Consider the following 16,880-nt stretch of genomic DNA (forward strand, 5'->3'; position numbering starts at 1 on the left):
CGTCCAGGGCACCCTTCCTATTAGCACCACCACTGGCTCTGACAACAGGTTCAGTTCGATAATTGAATAATTCAAAAGAGCATACAACAACAATTTAAATTTAAATGTGAAAACTGATTTACTTTTGCGCTGTACCAACTCCCGGCCACATGCAATTTCATTTCCTCCAGTCTGGGCGATGACAGTCAATGGAGAGATCTGCTGAAACTTCTGTCCATAAGAGATGGACGCTGTCTAATCCATCTCTTATATTTGCAGGTTTTCGTCTGAATCTCCATGTTTTCCTTCCAGGATAGAACCTGTCTGTCAGTGTTTAATTCTGTGTTTTTAACCGAGTTTATCCTAGACGTTTTGTTGTACCTAACTGGTATTTTTCCCTCTCCGTTCAGCCTTTAAAATCAGAGTTAAGTTGTTTCTCTAATAAAGCCACCAAATTAGCTTCTACTCTACTGCAACTAACTTTCTTTTCTGGATCATCTCCTTTTCTTTTTCTGTCTCTCTCTGCTCTTTTCTTTCAAATGAGACTTTGCTTAAGCTTACTTACTTTACTTTCAACCAATTAATTAATTATTTACTTAATTAACAAAGTACTTGTACCTTTTTATTTTACAACACTAGTTCTTGCACACAAATTTCTTTTTTCCTCAACGGTTTTTTCTTCTTTCCGTATTTTCTTTAAAAGCAACACATAAACCGGGCTCATATAAGGAAACACTTAAACATTTGCCACTGAGCGTTATTAGATTATAGAGTGCAGAAAAAGAAACCGGGAAAGGGCTTTCGGCAACATGACGTCACTTCCTGGATGTAGGGGGTAGACCAAATGACAGCTGGTTTGTTTTCATCAACAAGGGGGATCCAGTGTGGACAGTAACGGTACGTACTGCTACCATCGTGTTCTTGTCTGTGCACAGCTCAGAGTGTTATCACCTTCCTGGAGAACATTAACACCGCATTTCTACGGTTTCTGTCTGTTCTCCGTTTCGGGCTCCATCGAGCCGTTGCTCCTGCTGCTGGGGGTCAGACTGGTTATTTTTAGAGTAGACAGGACTCTAACCGTGAGGTACAAGCAAGATGTAAAGCTTAGTAATCTGTCTATAGTAGTCATTCCCCTGTTTATGTTTTCACTGTAAACGGGAGCTGTTACCATTTAGATTAGGTTCTCCATCCTTCTGCTTCTAAACACCAGATTCCTTTAAGAAATCGGTGAATTTTAGACTCGATGGGGCCTTTTAATCCAATTTATGAAATGACACCTTAAATATAAAGCGGCGGTACTTTCGGGAAATTGTTTACATGGGATCGGCATTATTTATTTTCAAAGAAATATTTAATATATGCTTAAGTCAGTAACTTTTTGTCAGATTCATCCGTGGTTGCCAAGTGGATTTTTTCTGGTGCGTTCGAGTCGACCTCGATTGTCGGAATTTCCGGTTTCCATATTGGTGAATCGGGAAATTGATTTCGTATTGACGTCACGCCCAACTTGAACTGTGCTTCATATGCCATTTCTCTTAATGCTGTAAATATGTACCAGTCAGTGAATGAAATTTGCAAAAATAAACAGTTTTTTGTGTTTCATTAAATAGTTGAGGGACACTGTACTGTACTTTTTTGTTTGCATGTTTCTTCATTGCAATGTTACTGTAATGAAGATGGAAGAAAAAACAAGAAAAGAAAAAAGCTTGCCTATACAGTGAAGGATTTGTAAAATTATCTATGCTGAATTTCCTGTTCAAAAAATATATTTTTCCATTAACATTGAAATAAAATAATAAAAGAGAAAATCATATTGCTATTCTAAGGACAGTGCCAGAAGTGGTAAATTCCCTCTGAAAACGTGTTGTTTTCACCACTGTTCCATACTTCAAAATAAATACAGAAGTCAAAGAATATTAAATCTTTCATTTGTACCGTAAGTAAGACAAACTGATAGTGTTACAGGTCTTATTCGAAGGTCTAAATTGTTTTCTGGTTTTCTTGTAAAACAGAAAACAATAGAGACCACGCAGCAACAGGTGGAGAAGGGGCAATTCTGCATTACCCATTTGTCCATACAGTCATTTAAAACTCTGTCACTTTCTGTAACAAATTATTAAAAATGTTTTAAACTGTAGGAACAGCATGACAGAGTGTTTTTCTGGGGTTTCAGATTGAAATTATAAAAACTTTTATGTTACTTTGATACACAACTGGCCAAGAGCGGACTCTCCATATTAGTGGATATAAATCTAAAGATAAGGAAACGTTTGTGCGGTGAAATATTAACTATGGGTTAGAAAATTCAGTAGTCTAAAAATAAACATTTATTAATGAATAAATATGTTTATATTTATGAACTGGCTATCAGTGTTTTCTAGAAGTTATGGCAAATGTGAAATTCATGCTGAAGAAATAATGCTTTTTGATTTACAATAGAAATCAACAAAGCTAGTTTAATGATTAGCAAACCACAGTCTCTTTAAAACTGATTTCTTTAATTAAAACACAGCCTATTGGTTCATTATCACTAACTCAGAAATAGATATTTAATGTGTGAAAAGGTTTTTGAATAAAAGCATCTCTATCAGCTTGTTCAATAATGGAGTACTGCTGTTTTTCACTAATGATTTTTATTGGTGAGGATGTCAGCGAGCAGAGACTGATCTTTGACCTTGTTTGTTCTGCAGTGACATGTGATGATCCTCCTCCCTTAACTGGCCTGAGAAGAGCGCCAAAAAGGGAAGCAGCTTTTTCTTTCTGCAGACTTCTCCTCACTCCTTCTATCCATTCTGGAGTAAGATGTTAATCCCTTATTTAATTAGTCGCTTTGGTAGGACATCTAAGGGATGATCTGTGTAGATGATTAGATCGGATATAAATTTCACTTATTCCGGTGTTTCTGACAGGTCGCCCGTACAGAAACCGCACCAAACAGCTGATTGCAGCCACATCAAAGCAGACGTCGGTTCAGGTATGGCGACTGAACCCCCACCATTAGAAAACACTGTAATGTCACTTTAGGCAGCTGCATAAGACACTGTAATATGATCCTTTATATTTTTATTCAAGCAACAACTGATACATAATTTATGTTTCCCTCCAGCATATTCCACAGTGAGGCTCTGCCTGCCAAGCCTTATAAAACAGATGCTGGTCATTTTAATTATGGGAAGTCAAGTGATTATCTTGGTCACGTGCTGCGTTTTCTTTTTCTACGTTTAAAGGGGAAGTCTTATGTATTTTCTAGGAACATAGTTATATGTTACCTTCACTTGTAAAAATGCGTTATATAGCAAACAAGTTCAATAGACGCGCAGTTGCACCAGCTGTTTGCTGTTGCTACTAGTCTGAAGGAACTGAGTGGGAAAGGCATAAGAGAGGGTGCTATCTATTTTTTTTTAAAGTATTGTTAGAGTCCTTTTAAGCAGAAAAACATGCATTAAGTAGGGAGGTACAATGGACATTGGCAGAAAAAAGCAGTGCTGTGCTCAAGACCGCCCTGACTATCATCCATCTGAAAATAAATATATTTATTGCATGTTAAACAAAATTACTACAGCGCTCCCTTCTTATTTTTTTTGTTCCAAAACGAGTTCTTGAACTACATAACTATGCCTACGTCTTATGAAGTCAAATCAACAAAAAACATTGCAAAGAGGTCCCTAGCGGTGAGATAAGTTTTTGAAGGGTCGCGACATTTACCTGACATTCATTTCCATAGCTGAAGAGGAGGCCGCTCAGCAGGAAAGCGTCATGGAGCCTCGAGAAGACAGGGAAGGTCGTTCCTTTGTGGAGGTTATCAATGAGAAGTACAGCCCAGAAAACTTCCCGTACCGCAGAGGGCCTGGGATGGGAGTGGTGGTGGTTCCCACTGCAGGTCTCCAGGGTTCCCCCATGAAGGGTGAGATGGAGAGGTCACCTTTGTCATGCAAGCAGTATATTTATTTTATTTCTGCTAAGAGAGGCGTTTTGTTATTTATTGGCACCAAGTTTTACCCTGTGATTAAAATAATCAAAGTACTTGTTCATTCTTGCACAATGACTGTATGATGAATGAATATTTTCTTATATTTTTATTTTATTTATTTATTTAATTTTATTATTTCTGTCTCAAACCAATGACATTGTTTCTATGGTGCCTCACCTTTTTTGGTTGTGAATTGATTCACTTTTTACATTTCCTGAAAGCACTGACAGGTCAGTAGAAGGAAATGTCAAACATTTTTCCCCCACTAATTATAGCCATAATCACACAGATGCCCTAACAATATGTTCTGTCACATCTATGTCTTACATGTTAATATGAAGTATTATGGTGGCTTTCTTTTAAGTAATAAGAACCACACACTTGAGGGAGCAATGTGACATTTAATATATTTGACCAAGAACACTTTACTTTAAAAACGGCTGCAGTTAAAAGTAATAACCTAACCAAAGTCTGAATCGCAGGGTGTTCAGTGGTGTAGCCAGCAGAGCATCTTTCCTTCTCCTTTTTCTGTCCATTTCTCGTCACTAAACGCCACTTGTGCTAAACGTGCATAAGTACGTTGTTCAATATCAGTTATTTGCTGCTGTCGCCCTAACATTTGACTGCTTAAACTGCACAGAAACGACCGCGTTACAAATCAAAAATACCATGATTGACTTTATGAATGATTTAATTTAAAGGGTGGAGAGATAAAATAAATTTACTCTGTATCTAACACAATGTCATGAAGTAAAGATATTTATTTAAAAATTGTAAATAATTAAAAGAAAAATTCTTAATAAATCATTTTGATGCGTGCATCTGAAGTTTTAATAATATTTTCACACATATAAATATACATTTTGAGACTTTTTAAATTGCATTTAATTGTGGCCCTTTTGGCTTTTCATACCTGCTGATGTCCACATTGTTGATATTTTAAGCTCCTGTTTGACATGTTTGGATTTGAGCTCAAAATGCCACGAGCAGAAACATCCTGCAGGAGTTTAGATTTTTCAGCAGTATCTTCATGTCATTCACGATGGATCACCTGCAGCCACAAATTCAGCTTTTCTTCCCTCTTACTGTAAGGAGGGAAAAACAATCATTTAAAAGTCAAAACTATTTAATGCAACTTCAATATAAGGCCTGCATTTTCTTTCACAAACAGACCTATGTAGAAAAACTATTTTTTCCCCACCATAGTTGTACAGTCCAGTTCTGCATTCTGAACTACTCCTGTAACTTCTAGTGTTCACTCTGAACTTCCAGACCTAGTTGTGTTCACAGCCCTTAAAAAAACTAATCCTAACCCTACCCTTAAAATGTCCCTCTGTCTCTCACACTAGACCGTCTGAACTTGCCCAGTGTGCTGGTGCTGAACTGTTGTGGGATCAGCAAAGCAGGAGACCAGGCTGAGATCGCTGCCTTCTGTGCTCATGTCATGGAGCTGGATCTATCGCACAACAATCTTCAAGACTGGCAAGAGGTAACTTTGAAATCTCTCAGTTCTTTCTGGCTGTAGATAGCGTTAAATCAGTAATGTCAAATTAGGTTAAGCAATGACTGTTTATAGTTGTTGTTTTTATTGTGTTGAATCAACTGTTAAAAAAAACCCAGAAAACTTTTGAGTGGTACGATTTGGACTTTTTCTCATAGTCTTTCCGGTGTTAAATCTGAAAACAAGGTTAGATACGCAGATATGCAGGTTCTCAGCCACTCAGTGTGATATATTTTCAGATTCATCGTTTTTAAAGCTTTCTTTGTGTATCAGATTAAAAATACTGATCATACTTTTTTTCAGATCAGTAAAATTGCATCAAGCATCCCCAATCTGGAGTTCCTCAACCTGAGCTCCAACCCGCTGGCAGGAACCATTCTTGAGCCGCAGTGTGCTGAAGCCTTTTCACGAGTGCGACGCCTGGTTCTCAACAATACTCAGATATCCTGGGATACAGTGATGCTACTGACCCAGAACATTCCTAAGTAAGAAGAGCTGCACTAAATCCCTGTTTTTAAAGAAGTGGTATTATGTATTTGGCTATTTGACTGTCCTTTAATTGGTTGATTGTTTTATTGTTTGTTATTTATTCCTGTAAATTTAAGTGTACATCCAAAGCAATAGACAATTTTTTTTTCCAGAAAGTAGGTGTGTGCACTCTTCTGAGATCCATTTTATGTCTCTCCCTGTTTTTCCCTTCAGTGTGTATTTTCCTCAGCTCTCCCTTTGTTCTTCTTCAGACTTGAGGAATTGTTCCTGTGCCTTAACGAGTACAGTAGTGTGAGTGCCTCCAGCGTGGCCTGCCCCACCCTGCGCCTCCTTCATATCACCGACAACAGCCTCCACAATTGGGCTGAAGTGGGCAAGTTTGGCTCCATGTTCCCCAGCCTGGACACTCTGATCATGGCCAACAACAACTTGGCCTCCATTCAGGACAACAAGGATATTCTGGCACGACTCTTCCCCAACCTGCGCAGGATCAACCTAAACAACTCAGGTCAGTGGGTCGCAGTGTGGGCTTGTTTTGATTCACCGTTAGACTCTTCGAATTAGTCTCTTATGATAGTTCTATCTTGAACATTAATGTTGCTTTAGCTGAGTGGTTTCATTTTGTATTGTAGAGATTTAAAATTAGGTTTTAGTATCATGGCAGCAGATAATTTTAGAACAACAAGCATGGGTCGTTTTATTATAAAAACTTTGTTCTAAGAGTCCTCTCCACATAGCCTTTAATCTCAAGCAGTGTGTCTATTTACAGAAACAGAGTGAGGCTTTATTTGCAGAGCTGTTTTCTGAGGGAGAAGGACAAAATTAACATCAGAGAAATGTTCAGATTATTTATTTCCATTCATGTATCAGACTGCAAATGTCTGACGTGTTTGCCACCTGAAAGCCATTCTTCGTCAGAGTTATTCTTTAAATGACAAATGTATTTATTGTAAACATTATTTGGAAAGTGTATTCGTTAGCATATTAAAATATTTGGAGCAGTTTTCTTGCATCAGGATAATGTGCTGACGGCAGGCAGGCAATACTGTATTAATATAATTTCTTTATATAATTTTTTTTTTCTTTCAAAAATGATCTTAAAAGTACTTTTTCTAACTTGAGTATAAACTGCTGGAAATTCTGCCAGAAACAAAAGCCGCTGCCTTGAACTGCTTCAACACCTGAAAACCTATTATAGGTTTTCCGTAAAAACGTCATGTTCATTCAGTTGAAAGTGTCCGCTCAACTTTTTGGCATATGTGTTGTCAGGTCTCAACCGATGGGAAGACATTGAGAAGCTGAACTTCTTTCCAAAGTTAGATGAGGTGCGACTTCAAGGCATTCCCTTACTGCAGGCTTACACCAAGGCAGAGCGCCGCAACCTCATGATAGCACAGTGAGTCTCATCTGTCATGAATAAAACTGTTTGAGACCATTTTTGTCTCCTGATTTGTTGATTTTTAGACTCATGTCATTCTTAATGCATAACTTGCTCATGTTTACATGGTTCTCCTCAGGCTTCCCTCAGTATCCAATCTAAATGGCAGTGTTGTGACTGACAGCGAGCGAGAGGATGCAGAGAGGTTCTTCATCCGTCACTACCTAGACTGCCCTGAGAAGGAGCTACCGTTCATGTAAACTGCACAACTTGGTTCTCTTTTATCATAACTTCAAAAGTGAAGTGTGTTTTGTGTTTGTTTGTATAGTTAAAAAAAAACCTGCTCTTTCCGTGCGCAGATACCATTCCCTGGTAACCAAATACGGCAAGCTGGAGCCGCTCGCTGAGATCGACCTCAGACCTCGCTGCCGGGCTCAGGTCGAAGTTCATTGCGAGGAGAAAGTAGAACAGGTTAGTTTGGAAATGATTTAATTCCAGAAGTACCGTCATAACGAAGTACCTTAGGATAAGTTTCCCTCTAAACACTGAAATAATCTTATAGCCATTTAAGGTTAGCCAGTCCTTGTCTTTATTAGGACCAGAAATGTATGTTTCTGAGCCCCAAAATTACTGTTACTGTCGAAGACATTTTTTTTAGTTCATAGCTTCCATTAAATTGAGCTATACAAAAATGTTAAGCCAGTCTTGTTTAGCCCATTTCATGTTGTTTAGTTGGATGGCCATATATCTGTATATTGATTGAAAATTTGCGCAGGGGTTTATGATGAAACAATGGTGTAACTCTGGTTCCATTTGGCTTTGTTTCAGCTGTGCATCCGTTTGGACCAAACCGTTGCTGAGCTGAAAAAGCAGCTGACAACTGTGGTCCAGCTCTCCACCAACAGTATGAGGCTTTACTACATCGACAAGGACAGCGCCTTTGGTCCAGAAGAATTGAAGTACAATAACCGAGCTCTCCACTCCTACAGCATCCAGGATGGTGATGAAATACTGGTAGTGCCCAAGACCAAGTAGAAGCCTTTTGATTAGAAGCTTGATAAGAAGGATTTAGATGTCTAGGACTATGTTGATTGCTTAATTGTTATTGCTTGGAAACACTTTTGAAACAGCAAAGGTGGCATGTCTTTTTGAATGGAGAGAGGCAGTAAAAGGATGAACGCCATCTTGGAGACTGGAAAAAGAAACTACGGTGGGCCGCCGGTTGGCTCTTGCTGAAAGTCCAGAGATGATATATTTCAGCTTTATTTAAAGAGAAACTCAAGTGTGTTGACAGATTTTTCATGCTAAAGGCTAAGAGAGCAACATGGATTCTGCTTGCAGCGTTAGCAGACAGGAGGGCACTGCAGCAAATCTCAGCTGCTTATTTATTACACGGCATCCACCAAAGCACCTTCACCGACAAATGCCCAGCACTGCTCGCTTGCCCACCTGTTTTTGACATAACAAGAACCTGTTGCCACGTGGAGACAGACGGCTGCTCTCAGGTGCACTTTGGCCTTTGATACTACAGAAAATCTGCCTAGATTAAAATGTCAGACGCAGGAAGGGTGATGAAACTGGGTCCAATTCTGATAGAGGATGTTATAGTCATGTTTTTACAGTCCATATGAAAGTACAAGAAGTATTAAACTGACCACCCCACCAGTATTGTGTAGCTTAGACTGATGGTCCACGATTGGTGCTTTTATAAAACGATAATCGCAGTTACAGTCTAATTTCCAAACTGATTTCAAAATTGATATAAGCTAAATGTAAAATGTGTTTCCTGTTAGCAAACAATAAGAAAGTTGATAGGAAATGAGTAGAAAGAGCTTAATTATACCAATTCATCACAACAAACCCTCAGCTGCCAATATTATGTAAAATCACATTACACTGAGATCTGATATTTGATATCACAAACCTCTGTATTCACTCACTCAACCACAGGTGTTTAATGTTTTATGCTGCCCCCTGCAGGCCTCTTTGTGAGGCAAAACTTGATGCATAAACACAACTTGAATGACAATCTTTGTGATCAGCCTTTATGATTAGACAAGTGTGTTTGATTTTAACAGTTCTCATTTAGTTTTGTATGTTTAATAATTAAAAAGGGATTCTATTCAGCAGATTTATTTATCTCTCTACAAACAGTAGAGACTGAGAAATGTTGGTTTCTCTGATCAGTATCATCATGTTTTAAACAATACATTTCAATTTTTATTGCATAAGCCTGCAACACATTCCAAATTAGACATTTGAAGTATTTCAGAGTGGAGATTTTCTGGCATCTGAAAATCAACCAGTTTTCTTTAAACATGTCTTAGAAAGTGCAACAGTAAGGAGTTTTCATCCTCTTCAAACATTCAGTTTTAAATTTCTCCACAGATTCTCTTTTTTACATCAGATCATAATCATATTTAGGTCAGTCTCTTTTCTTCCTCTGCATAACTTTGTAAGGCATGGAGAATAATATTTTACACTGCCTTCTTGAGAAACATGTGAATCTCCTAGTGGAAGACCCACATGTTGTTCTGAAATCTCTGCTGTACTTTTGTGCATCAAAGCAGACATTGTAGAGGTGGAAATGAGGGCGAGGTAAAAAATTACAATAACAATAAAAATAACCCTGGCCTTCGGATGAGATGTTGATACTCCTTTTCATATTCAGTCTGTGTACAGAAATGAGCAGTTTAAGCCTGTGCACTGACACCATAGTCATTTCATGATATTCTGGACTGTTAAGGGAGAAATATGCAAATTCCATTTATATTAAAGGAATTTTGATTTAGTGCCTTGCAATATAATTCACACTTTTACATAGTTTGCCAATTTGCAATTACAGCTTTAGGGGATTTTGTGTGACAGACCAAACCAAAGTAGTAGACTGGGGAGGAATATTTATTTTAGTTAATAAAAATCATTACACCTCTCATCCAAAAAGCTTCTTCAGTTCTGAACAAAAGTGGGAATTGTTGCATATAGTTACAGGAAGAACAGTCACACTCAAAGATGATCTGAACAGGTCACCTAACCATGCAACCCATATGTGTTTATTCACATCTCAAGTTGTGAATGGTTGCAAAAACTGCCCAAAGAGACAGGACATTGTAGGCGTTAGAAAGATGGAACCTGACACCACCACCTCTGTAGCCTGCAATCTAGGGTAAACATAGAAAACCAGAAAAGTTACCCTGTCACAGAAGCAGCTTTTACACCAAATCATATCTACAAAAATCAGATGACTTCACACATTTTAAATCCCAAATTTTTCTTTCACTTTACAAAGAGCCATTCATAGATTGTCTTTAAATGTGTTGCAGGCTTGAAATGCATAATAAATGTCACTGAATGCAAAATATTACAAATCTCAGCAGAGTACAGTGACTTCATTGAAGGTTTGCACTTTATTTTTTGTCTTATTTACATCTTTGAAATGCTGTATAAGCAGTGCATAAGCAGATGCTGATCTTAGTTGTGGCATTTAAACACACTTTTGACCTGCCTTGGGGACATTTATGTATTTTACCTTTCCATCCATTCTGCACAAAAACACTTTCACCAAACACTGAATAGTATCTTAGAGTCAATATTATTACTGTGATTAAATTTATTACAATGTGGTATATATACAATAGTTATTGATTTTATGAGAACATATCCTTCTTGTAAACAAGAAGCATTGACCTTAGAAGTTTGGTGCTAATGATTTTCCTTTCACAAGCTACTTAGCAGAATCCCAAAACATCGTTACAGCTATGGACAGCTACGTTAATACTAGGTTACTGCTCAAAGACAAAGCTGATTTGTTGAGCTTCAAAATGAAATATTCCTTCCTAGTTGCTCCTGGGAGACAAATCTCTAGATGTGGTCTATTAACAAAAAGATCCAGCTCTCTGTTTAGGGAATCTGAATTACATTTTAACGTCTGAAGTTCAAAATCTTTCAACTGATCAACCTTGTGTAATTTGCTACATTATACACCGGTTCTTTAGCACCAAGTTAGAAATTATTTTAATTCTCCATTCTATTTGTTAAAGCAAAAAGGGAAATTTTAAAAGATTGTTTCTCCATCAGAGACACATAAGATTGAGACAATAATAAAACTGCTATTTTTACCCAGGATAAACTTGAATTAAATTATTTTACATTAATAACAAATTCTTTAAGAAACTGTTTTAAATGTTGAGGTCTAATTTGCTTTGACATTGATATTCTTAGCTCTCCAAGCTATGGTTAGCTATGTATTTTACTTTCCACTTCAAAGCTAGAGAAAACTTTATATTTGAGTAAATTAGGAATCTCCATTTTAGAGCTGATGCTCGAAGGTTTTTCCCTTTTCTAGAGTGTTTGTTCTCCAAATCTACAGCTATACTTGAATAAGTGTTCATGGAGAAAAAAACAAAGTTGGACCCATTGAAATCAATGTTAGTGTAGCATGAATAGCAGCCATACTAAACAGAACAAAGAGGCAGTAATGTAGTGCAAGCACCAACCATCAGGTTTCCAGTACTACTACCTGAATGTGTCTTAATCAACATGAGCTTGTTTGGAATACTAGAATGTTGCATTAATTTGCAGCGAGGGATGATATAATGATATGCATGTTATCTATTTATTGATTGTGCATTCACAAGGAAAGTGTTTACACCTGCCTAGATCCGTAGAGTAATGCACTTCATGACACTGTGTCTTAATTTAACAGAGAGCGGATGATTTCAAGCCTTTATGTGGAGATTTATCATTTCTTGAAATTCTGGTGTAATGTCTCTTCTGTTGTGAGCTGAAATTTAGCCTTTTTACAGCCCCTTAAAGTATCATACAGATTTTTTGTAACAAAAAAAAGATTTGAGTTATGTTTGTTTGACATAAGACGTTGGCATCAAAGTTTTTCATATTTAAAATCCACAAGGCTTAAAAACAACAAAACTCCCACACACATAGGTCCTTAATTGCAAACTTTTACCTTTATTAAGTTCCTCTTTACCTGTCTGTTTAGCTGTTTTGTGCTGCAGTTTTTGCATATGTCAGAGTAAAGGAACAATCAACGTCAAGCATCAGTTTCCAAAGAATCCAACTGAGAGGTTTTCATTTCAAGAACCATCTTTTATTAATTATTCAGCAGTTCAAGATGGAGACATCCACCACACAAACCAAAACCACACCAGCAGTATCTTCAGTAGATCAGAATGCACTTCAACTTTATTATTGATATCTTTACTTTTTATTTTAAATATGTGTCTTTCATGTTTTTTGCACATTGATGTACTGTAACTTAAAACATTGTAACAAATTTTGTTCAATATTTGAAAAAAAAAAAAATCCTTATCTGCCTTTTTTTGCCGAGAATAACATGGGGTGATTAAACCACATATATTTCTACACACTTGAGATTGTTAGCTTAGCTTAGCAAAAAAAAAAAAAGAGTGGTGAAATGAGTCAAATAGGAAAGAATACACCTGTATGTTCTTCTGACTCTGTTAAACCCTGATCTTAGTGCACAGTTATATATAAGTAGAGGCTATTGTTTCTAACGTCTATGCTCCCCTTTTGCAGGATTTTGTGCAAAGCGAAGCTAGTTAGGTGCCTCTGCTTCCTTACATTAACGTTAAGACCTAATTGTGGTGTTGAATTTCAGATTTTTACCCACCTAGTTGAAACCAACATAATATCCTAAAATCAGTCGTATCTTAAAATATTATGTGGTAAAGGAATTCACAATGAGTGTTAGAAAAAATGCTAATAAAGCCTATGGAGAGCACAAAATGGTGGTAATGTCATTTAAGTAGTCGGGTACCAGCCCACTAATGTTGGATTCTGTTTAGTTCTGGAAGTAAGAAATCTCGAATTTAGAGTCTGAAAGATCAGCTAGAGGTGCCTTAACAACCCTGACCTCCAAATCCAATATGGCTGCCACATGTAAAGTGATAGCTTCAGTAAAATTGTTGAGTTAAACAGTTTATTAATTGATATTCCTGTTAGTTTTTTTGTTCTCTTAGCAAAACTAGCAAATCACTTTCTTTTTTTTTTACTTGCACAATGAATCCTTCCAAACTAGTCAGGATTTTAGGATCTGCCTGACGCACGAGTGCAGGAGCTTTCTTTAAACCAGTGATGTCTAGAGTCAAAGGAATACTGCCAGCATGTTTTACATCTTTCCATCACACACCTGAATCAATTGAATGATTCATTAGCAGAACAACTTCAGAACTCAACAACGCTCTGAGAAGCTAATTGTCGGTGCAGAAATTCATCTAAAAAATGCAAGACACTGGCCCTTGAGTACTGGAGTTGGACATTCCTGGTTTAAGGTTGCACTGTTCTGGTAAATTGATGTTTTCTGCTAACGCGCATTCAGTATGGGCATTCAAGAGTTCTGCAAAATATGGAGGGCCAAACTGTCCAAATTATATAAAAATAATTTATTAAATCAATATTTTGCATCTCAGAGTCTAAATCATGGATGGATTTAGATCCATGATTTAATTTTACAAATCTCATTTGTAAAATTAAATGGCAGTACAGTTGTAATGAAGAAGGTTGTGGGTTTGACTCCGGGCTTGGGGTCTTTCTGCATTAAGTTTCTACCTATGTATTCATGGGTTAACTCCTGATTCCGTCTTCCTCCCAGTCTAAAAACATGCATGTTAGGTTAATTGGTCTTTCTGAAATGCCCTTAGGAAGGAGTGTATGTTTGCATGGTTGCCTGTCCTGTTTTTCTCCTTGTTGCCCTTATGACCTGTCCAAGGAGTACCTTGTGTCATACCTAATAACAACCGGAGTTAGGAACCAACCGCCCACAACCCTGTAAAAATAAGTTGGTATAGACTGATAAATGCCTTGCAGAACACCATGACTACTTTGGTAAATAGACCCCAACTTTAATGGCTAACCTGCCGAGCAGGTTCACTTCAGGTCACATTATTTGAACAATAGAACTACTACTTTCACTTACTGATTGACCTTCTTTGTTTTTAAGTGCCAAAAATTATTTAATCAAGTAATGTAAGTCAAATAATTATAAATGGATTAATTATGTGTTTATTAATTATGTGTAACTGTTAATTAGTACGTAACAAAATATGCATAAGAATATTTTATTTACAAGTACTTGTTTTTATTAACTTGTAAACTATTCATTTCATAACCTAGTTGCAGTATGTCAGCTTTCCTCACCTGGCTCAATGGGTGGGATTACCAGTGCTATAACTAAAAGTGATTGGGCTGAATTTGACTTGCTGAGCAGGTAAACCAATCAGATGTTAGTCTGTTTGATGGGCCCCAGAGAAAACCTAAAGAATTTCAAAATGTTTTCCAGCACAAGAACTATAAGAAGGTCAAATTACAGAAAGAATTAGTTAAGAAATTCAACCCATAATAAAAATTTATTTCATTTGATTATCATATTTAACTATTTAATAATTTAATAACTATTGTATAGTTAATAAATTTGCAACGACATAAATGTGGATAAGATTCACAGTAATCATGCAGGAACTGGGCAGAGAGAAGAGGGGAAAACATGCAGCTAAATTCCCAAGGTCAGAAATTGAACATTGGACAACTTCATCAAGGACCAAAAACTTCCATGTGTGAGCTGCCAACTCTATGGCACACAATGTGTATATTAAGTGCATTTGTCTGCAATTGGAAAAAAATACAAAATTTAATCTACATAATTTTTCATTTATTTGATTGTGATACATTTGGACCTCCATAGGTATTATCTTTTCAGATTTTCAATATATACTGTTAAACATCTTGCAGCCTTTGTATGATACATTATGCCACTAATTAATTTACTAAACCAGTACTTGCTTCTGTGGATTCATCAACAAGCACACTTCATAATATGCCTGTTTTGCTTATATTTCCCTACATTTATAGGAATCAAATGAGATATTTCTGCAGGTTATACACACCAGTATTTAAGTTAATCATTTCACACAGTCTCATCTGTGGCAATTAAATCATGATTTTGCTTTCTATGGGTTTCCAAGAACCCATAAAAAGTCTTTTTGTTTTTTAAAGATTAGAGTGAGTCATCTTTCTTGGGATGAAAGATGCGTCACTGAATGTTAATAAATGGCCGTCTCCCTCCTCTGTTGTCTGATGCTGTTTCATTCACAGTAGCAGTTTTGGACCCAGGCCCACTGTTTGGAAGATGTTCAGTATTATAGCTCAGCAGAGGGAGTGCAAAGCTCAGCATCCATTACTCATTCGTGTTGATGCAGAGAGCCTGTCACTTCTTGCTTTAATGCTGCAGCTAAGGAAATAAACTGATAAAGTATAGCATTGTAACTGAAGTGGAAATCACTGATGGTCTCTTGATCGTGGCATGGTTATTAGTGGACATGATATATTAGGCAGCAACCAAGTATTTTACCTTTGAAGACCAAGAACAGCAAAATGAGGTTTTGAGATGATTTGACAAGAGCCAATATGGGATGGCTAGACGACCTTGCTTATCTGGAAATGGAAAGGCACTAGGATCTACAATGAGAAGAAGGCAATGCTTTGGTCAATATTCTTCTGGAAAACTTTAGGATACTGTTGTTCATATGAATGTTACTTTGACATATCCTAAGCATTGTTATGCCTTTTTATGGAAAAGCTATTCTCTGATGTGGGTGGTCTCTCTCTCTCTCTCTTTCTCTCTCTCTCTCTCTCTCTCTCCCTCTCTCTCTCTCTCTCTCTCTCTCTTTCTCTTTCTCAGCAGGATAATGCATCCTACCATAAAATAGAAAATGGTTTAGGAATTGTTTCAGGAGCACAACAAAGACTTTGATGTGTTGACTTGGCCTTTAATTTCCCCAGATCAAAGTCTAATCAAGAGTTTGTTAGATATCCATTTCTCAGGCAGCCCACATCATTTGGAGAATCAAATTTTGTCAAAAAATAGTAAAATCACATATCTTTGACATGACCCTAGTTACAGAAAAACCCACATATTTTAGACTGTGTTTTGTTTTTGGTAAAATATTGTTTTTTTACAATTTACTACTAGATTAATTTTTAGGGTATATGACATAATATTCTAACTTTTTGGGAATTACTTGTCAGAAATAGATTTCAGCTTTTTAAAATTTATTTAGTATAGTAATTATGTATAATCATATAATTCAGTATATTAATTACAATACAAAACCTGGTTGAGTGATTTTTTTTAGCAATAATGAACTACATTTATAGGCAATGTGAGAATTTTATTTATAAAATAAATATAATCATTAAACTGTCAATTTACCTCCTTTATTTTTAAATATTAGCTCAAAGTTACATATATTTAAATCTTTATATTTTTGTTTTAAAATGGGCGATTATTATTATTATTATTATTATTATTATTATTATTATTATTATTATGCTTTCCAATAAAAATCTCCTGTAAAAAAAACACAGAAATAGCAACGGGATAGATCTCCCACGCGACCGAACGTCGCATATTTTCAATGAAAGGATTCTCTGATGTTTACGTTAGTCGCTATGGTGACGGTGTAGGAGGCGGTTCGCATCTATGGCCAGTGACGTGCTGAGTTTGCTTTGAACCAATCACAGCTTCG

The 16,880-nt window shown here is 36.7% G+C and overlaps 1 protein-coding gene across 1 annotated transcript; it reads left to right on the top strand.

Annotated features, from left to right (window-relative positions):
- Nucleotides 1-809: 809 nt before the first annotated feature.
- Nucleotides 810-16,245, top strand: LOC102222590 (tubulin-specific chaperone cofactor E-like protein). Its single transcript, XM_014475857.2, has 11 exons — nucleotides 810-876; nucleotides 2,670-2,776; nucleotides 2,889-2,953; nucleotides 3,704-3,883; nucleotides 5,299-5,438; nucleotides 5,754-5,935; nucleotides 6,191-6,447; nucleotides 7,209-7,335; nucleotides 7,457-7,573; nucleotides 7,677-7,788; nucleotides 8,146-16,245. Exons 4-11 carry the CDS (start codon nucleotides 3,736-3,738, stop codon nucleotides 8,350-8,352), a joined length of 1,290 nt encoding a protein of 429 aa, XP_014331343.1. The 5' UTR covers nucleotides 810-876; nucleotides 2,670-2,776; nucleotides 2,889-2,953; nucleotides 3,704-3,735; the 3' UTR covers nucleotides 8,353-16,245.
- Nucleotides 16,246-16,880: the final 635 nt, after the last annotated feature.

The sequence above is a fragment of the Xiphophorus maculatus genome, chromosome 18, assembly GCF_002775205.1.
Source record: "Xiphophorus maculatus strain JP 163 A chromosome 18, X_maculatus-5.0-male, whole genome shotgun sequence".
In the NCBI taxonomy this organism is placed as follows: Eukaryota; Metazoa; Chordata; class Actinopteri; order Cyprinodontiformes; family Poeciliidae; genus Xiphophorus; species Xiphophorus maculatus.

What these genes read in the sequence shown, in the direction of transcription:
- LOC102222590 (XM_014475857.2), top strand. Translation starts at nt 3,736, where the DNA reads ATGGAGCCTCGAGAAGACAGGGAAGGTCGTTCCTTTGTGGAGGTTATC. An exon ending in ATCTTCAAGACTGGCAAGAG is followed by an intron (nt 5,439 to 5,753) that starts GTAACTTTGAAA and finishes ACTTTTTTTCAG; the next exon opens with ATCAGTAAAATTGCATCAAG. An exon ending in CTGACCCAGAACATTCCTAA is followed by an intron (nt 5,936 to 6,190) that starts GTAAGAAGAGCT and finishes GTTCTTCTTCAG; the next exon opens with ACTTGAGGAATTGTTCCTGT.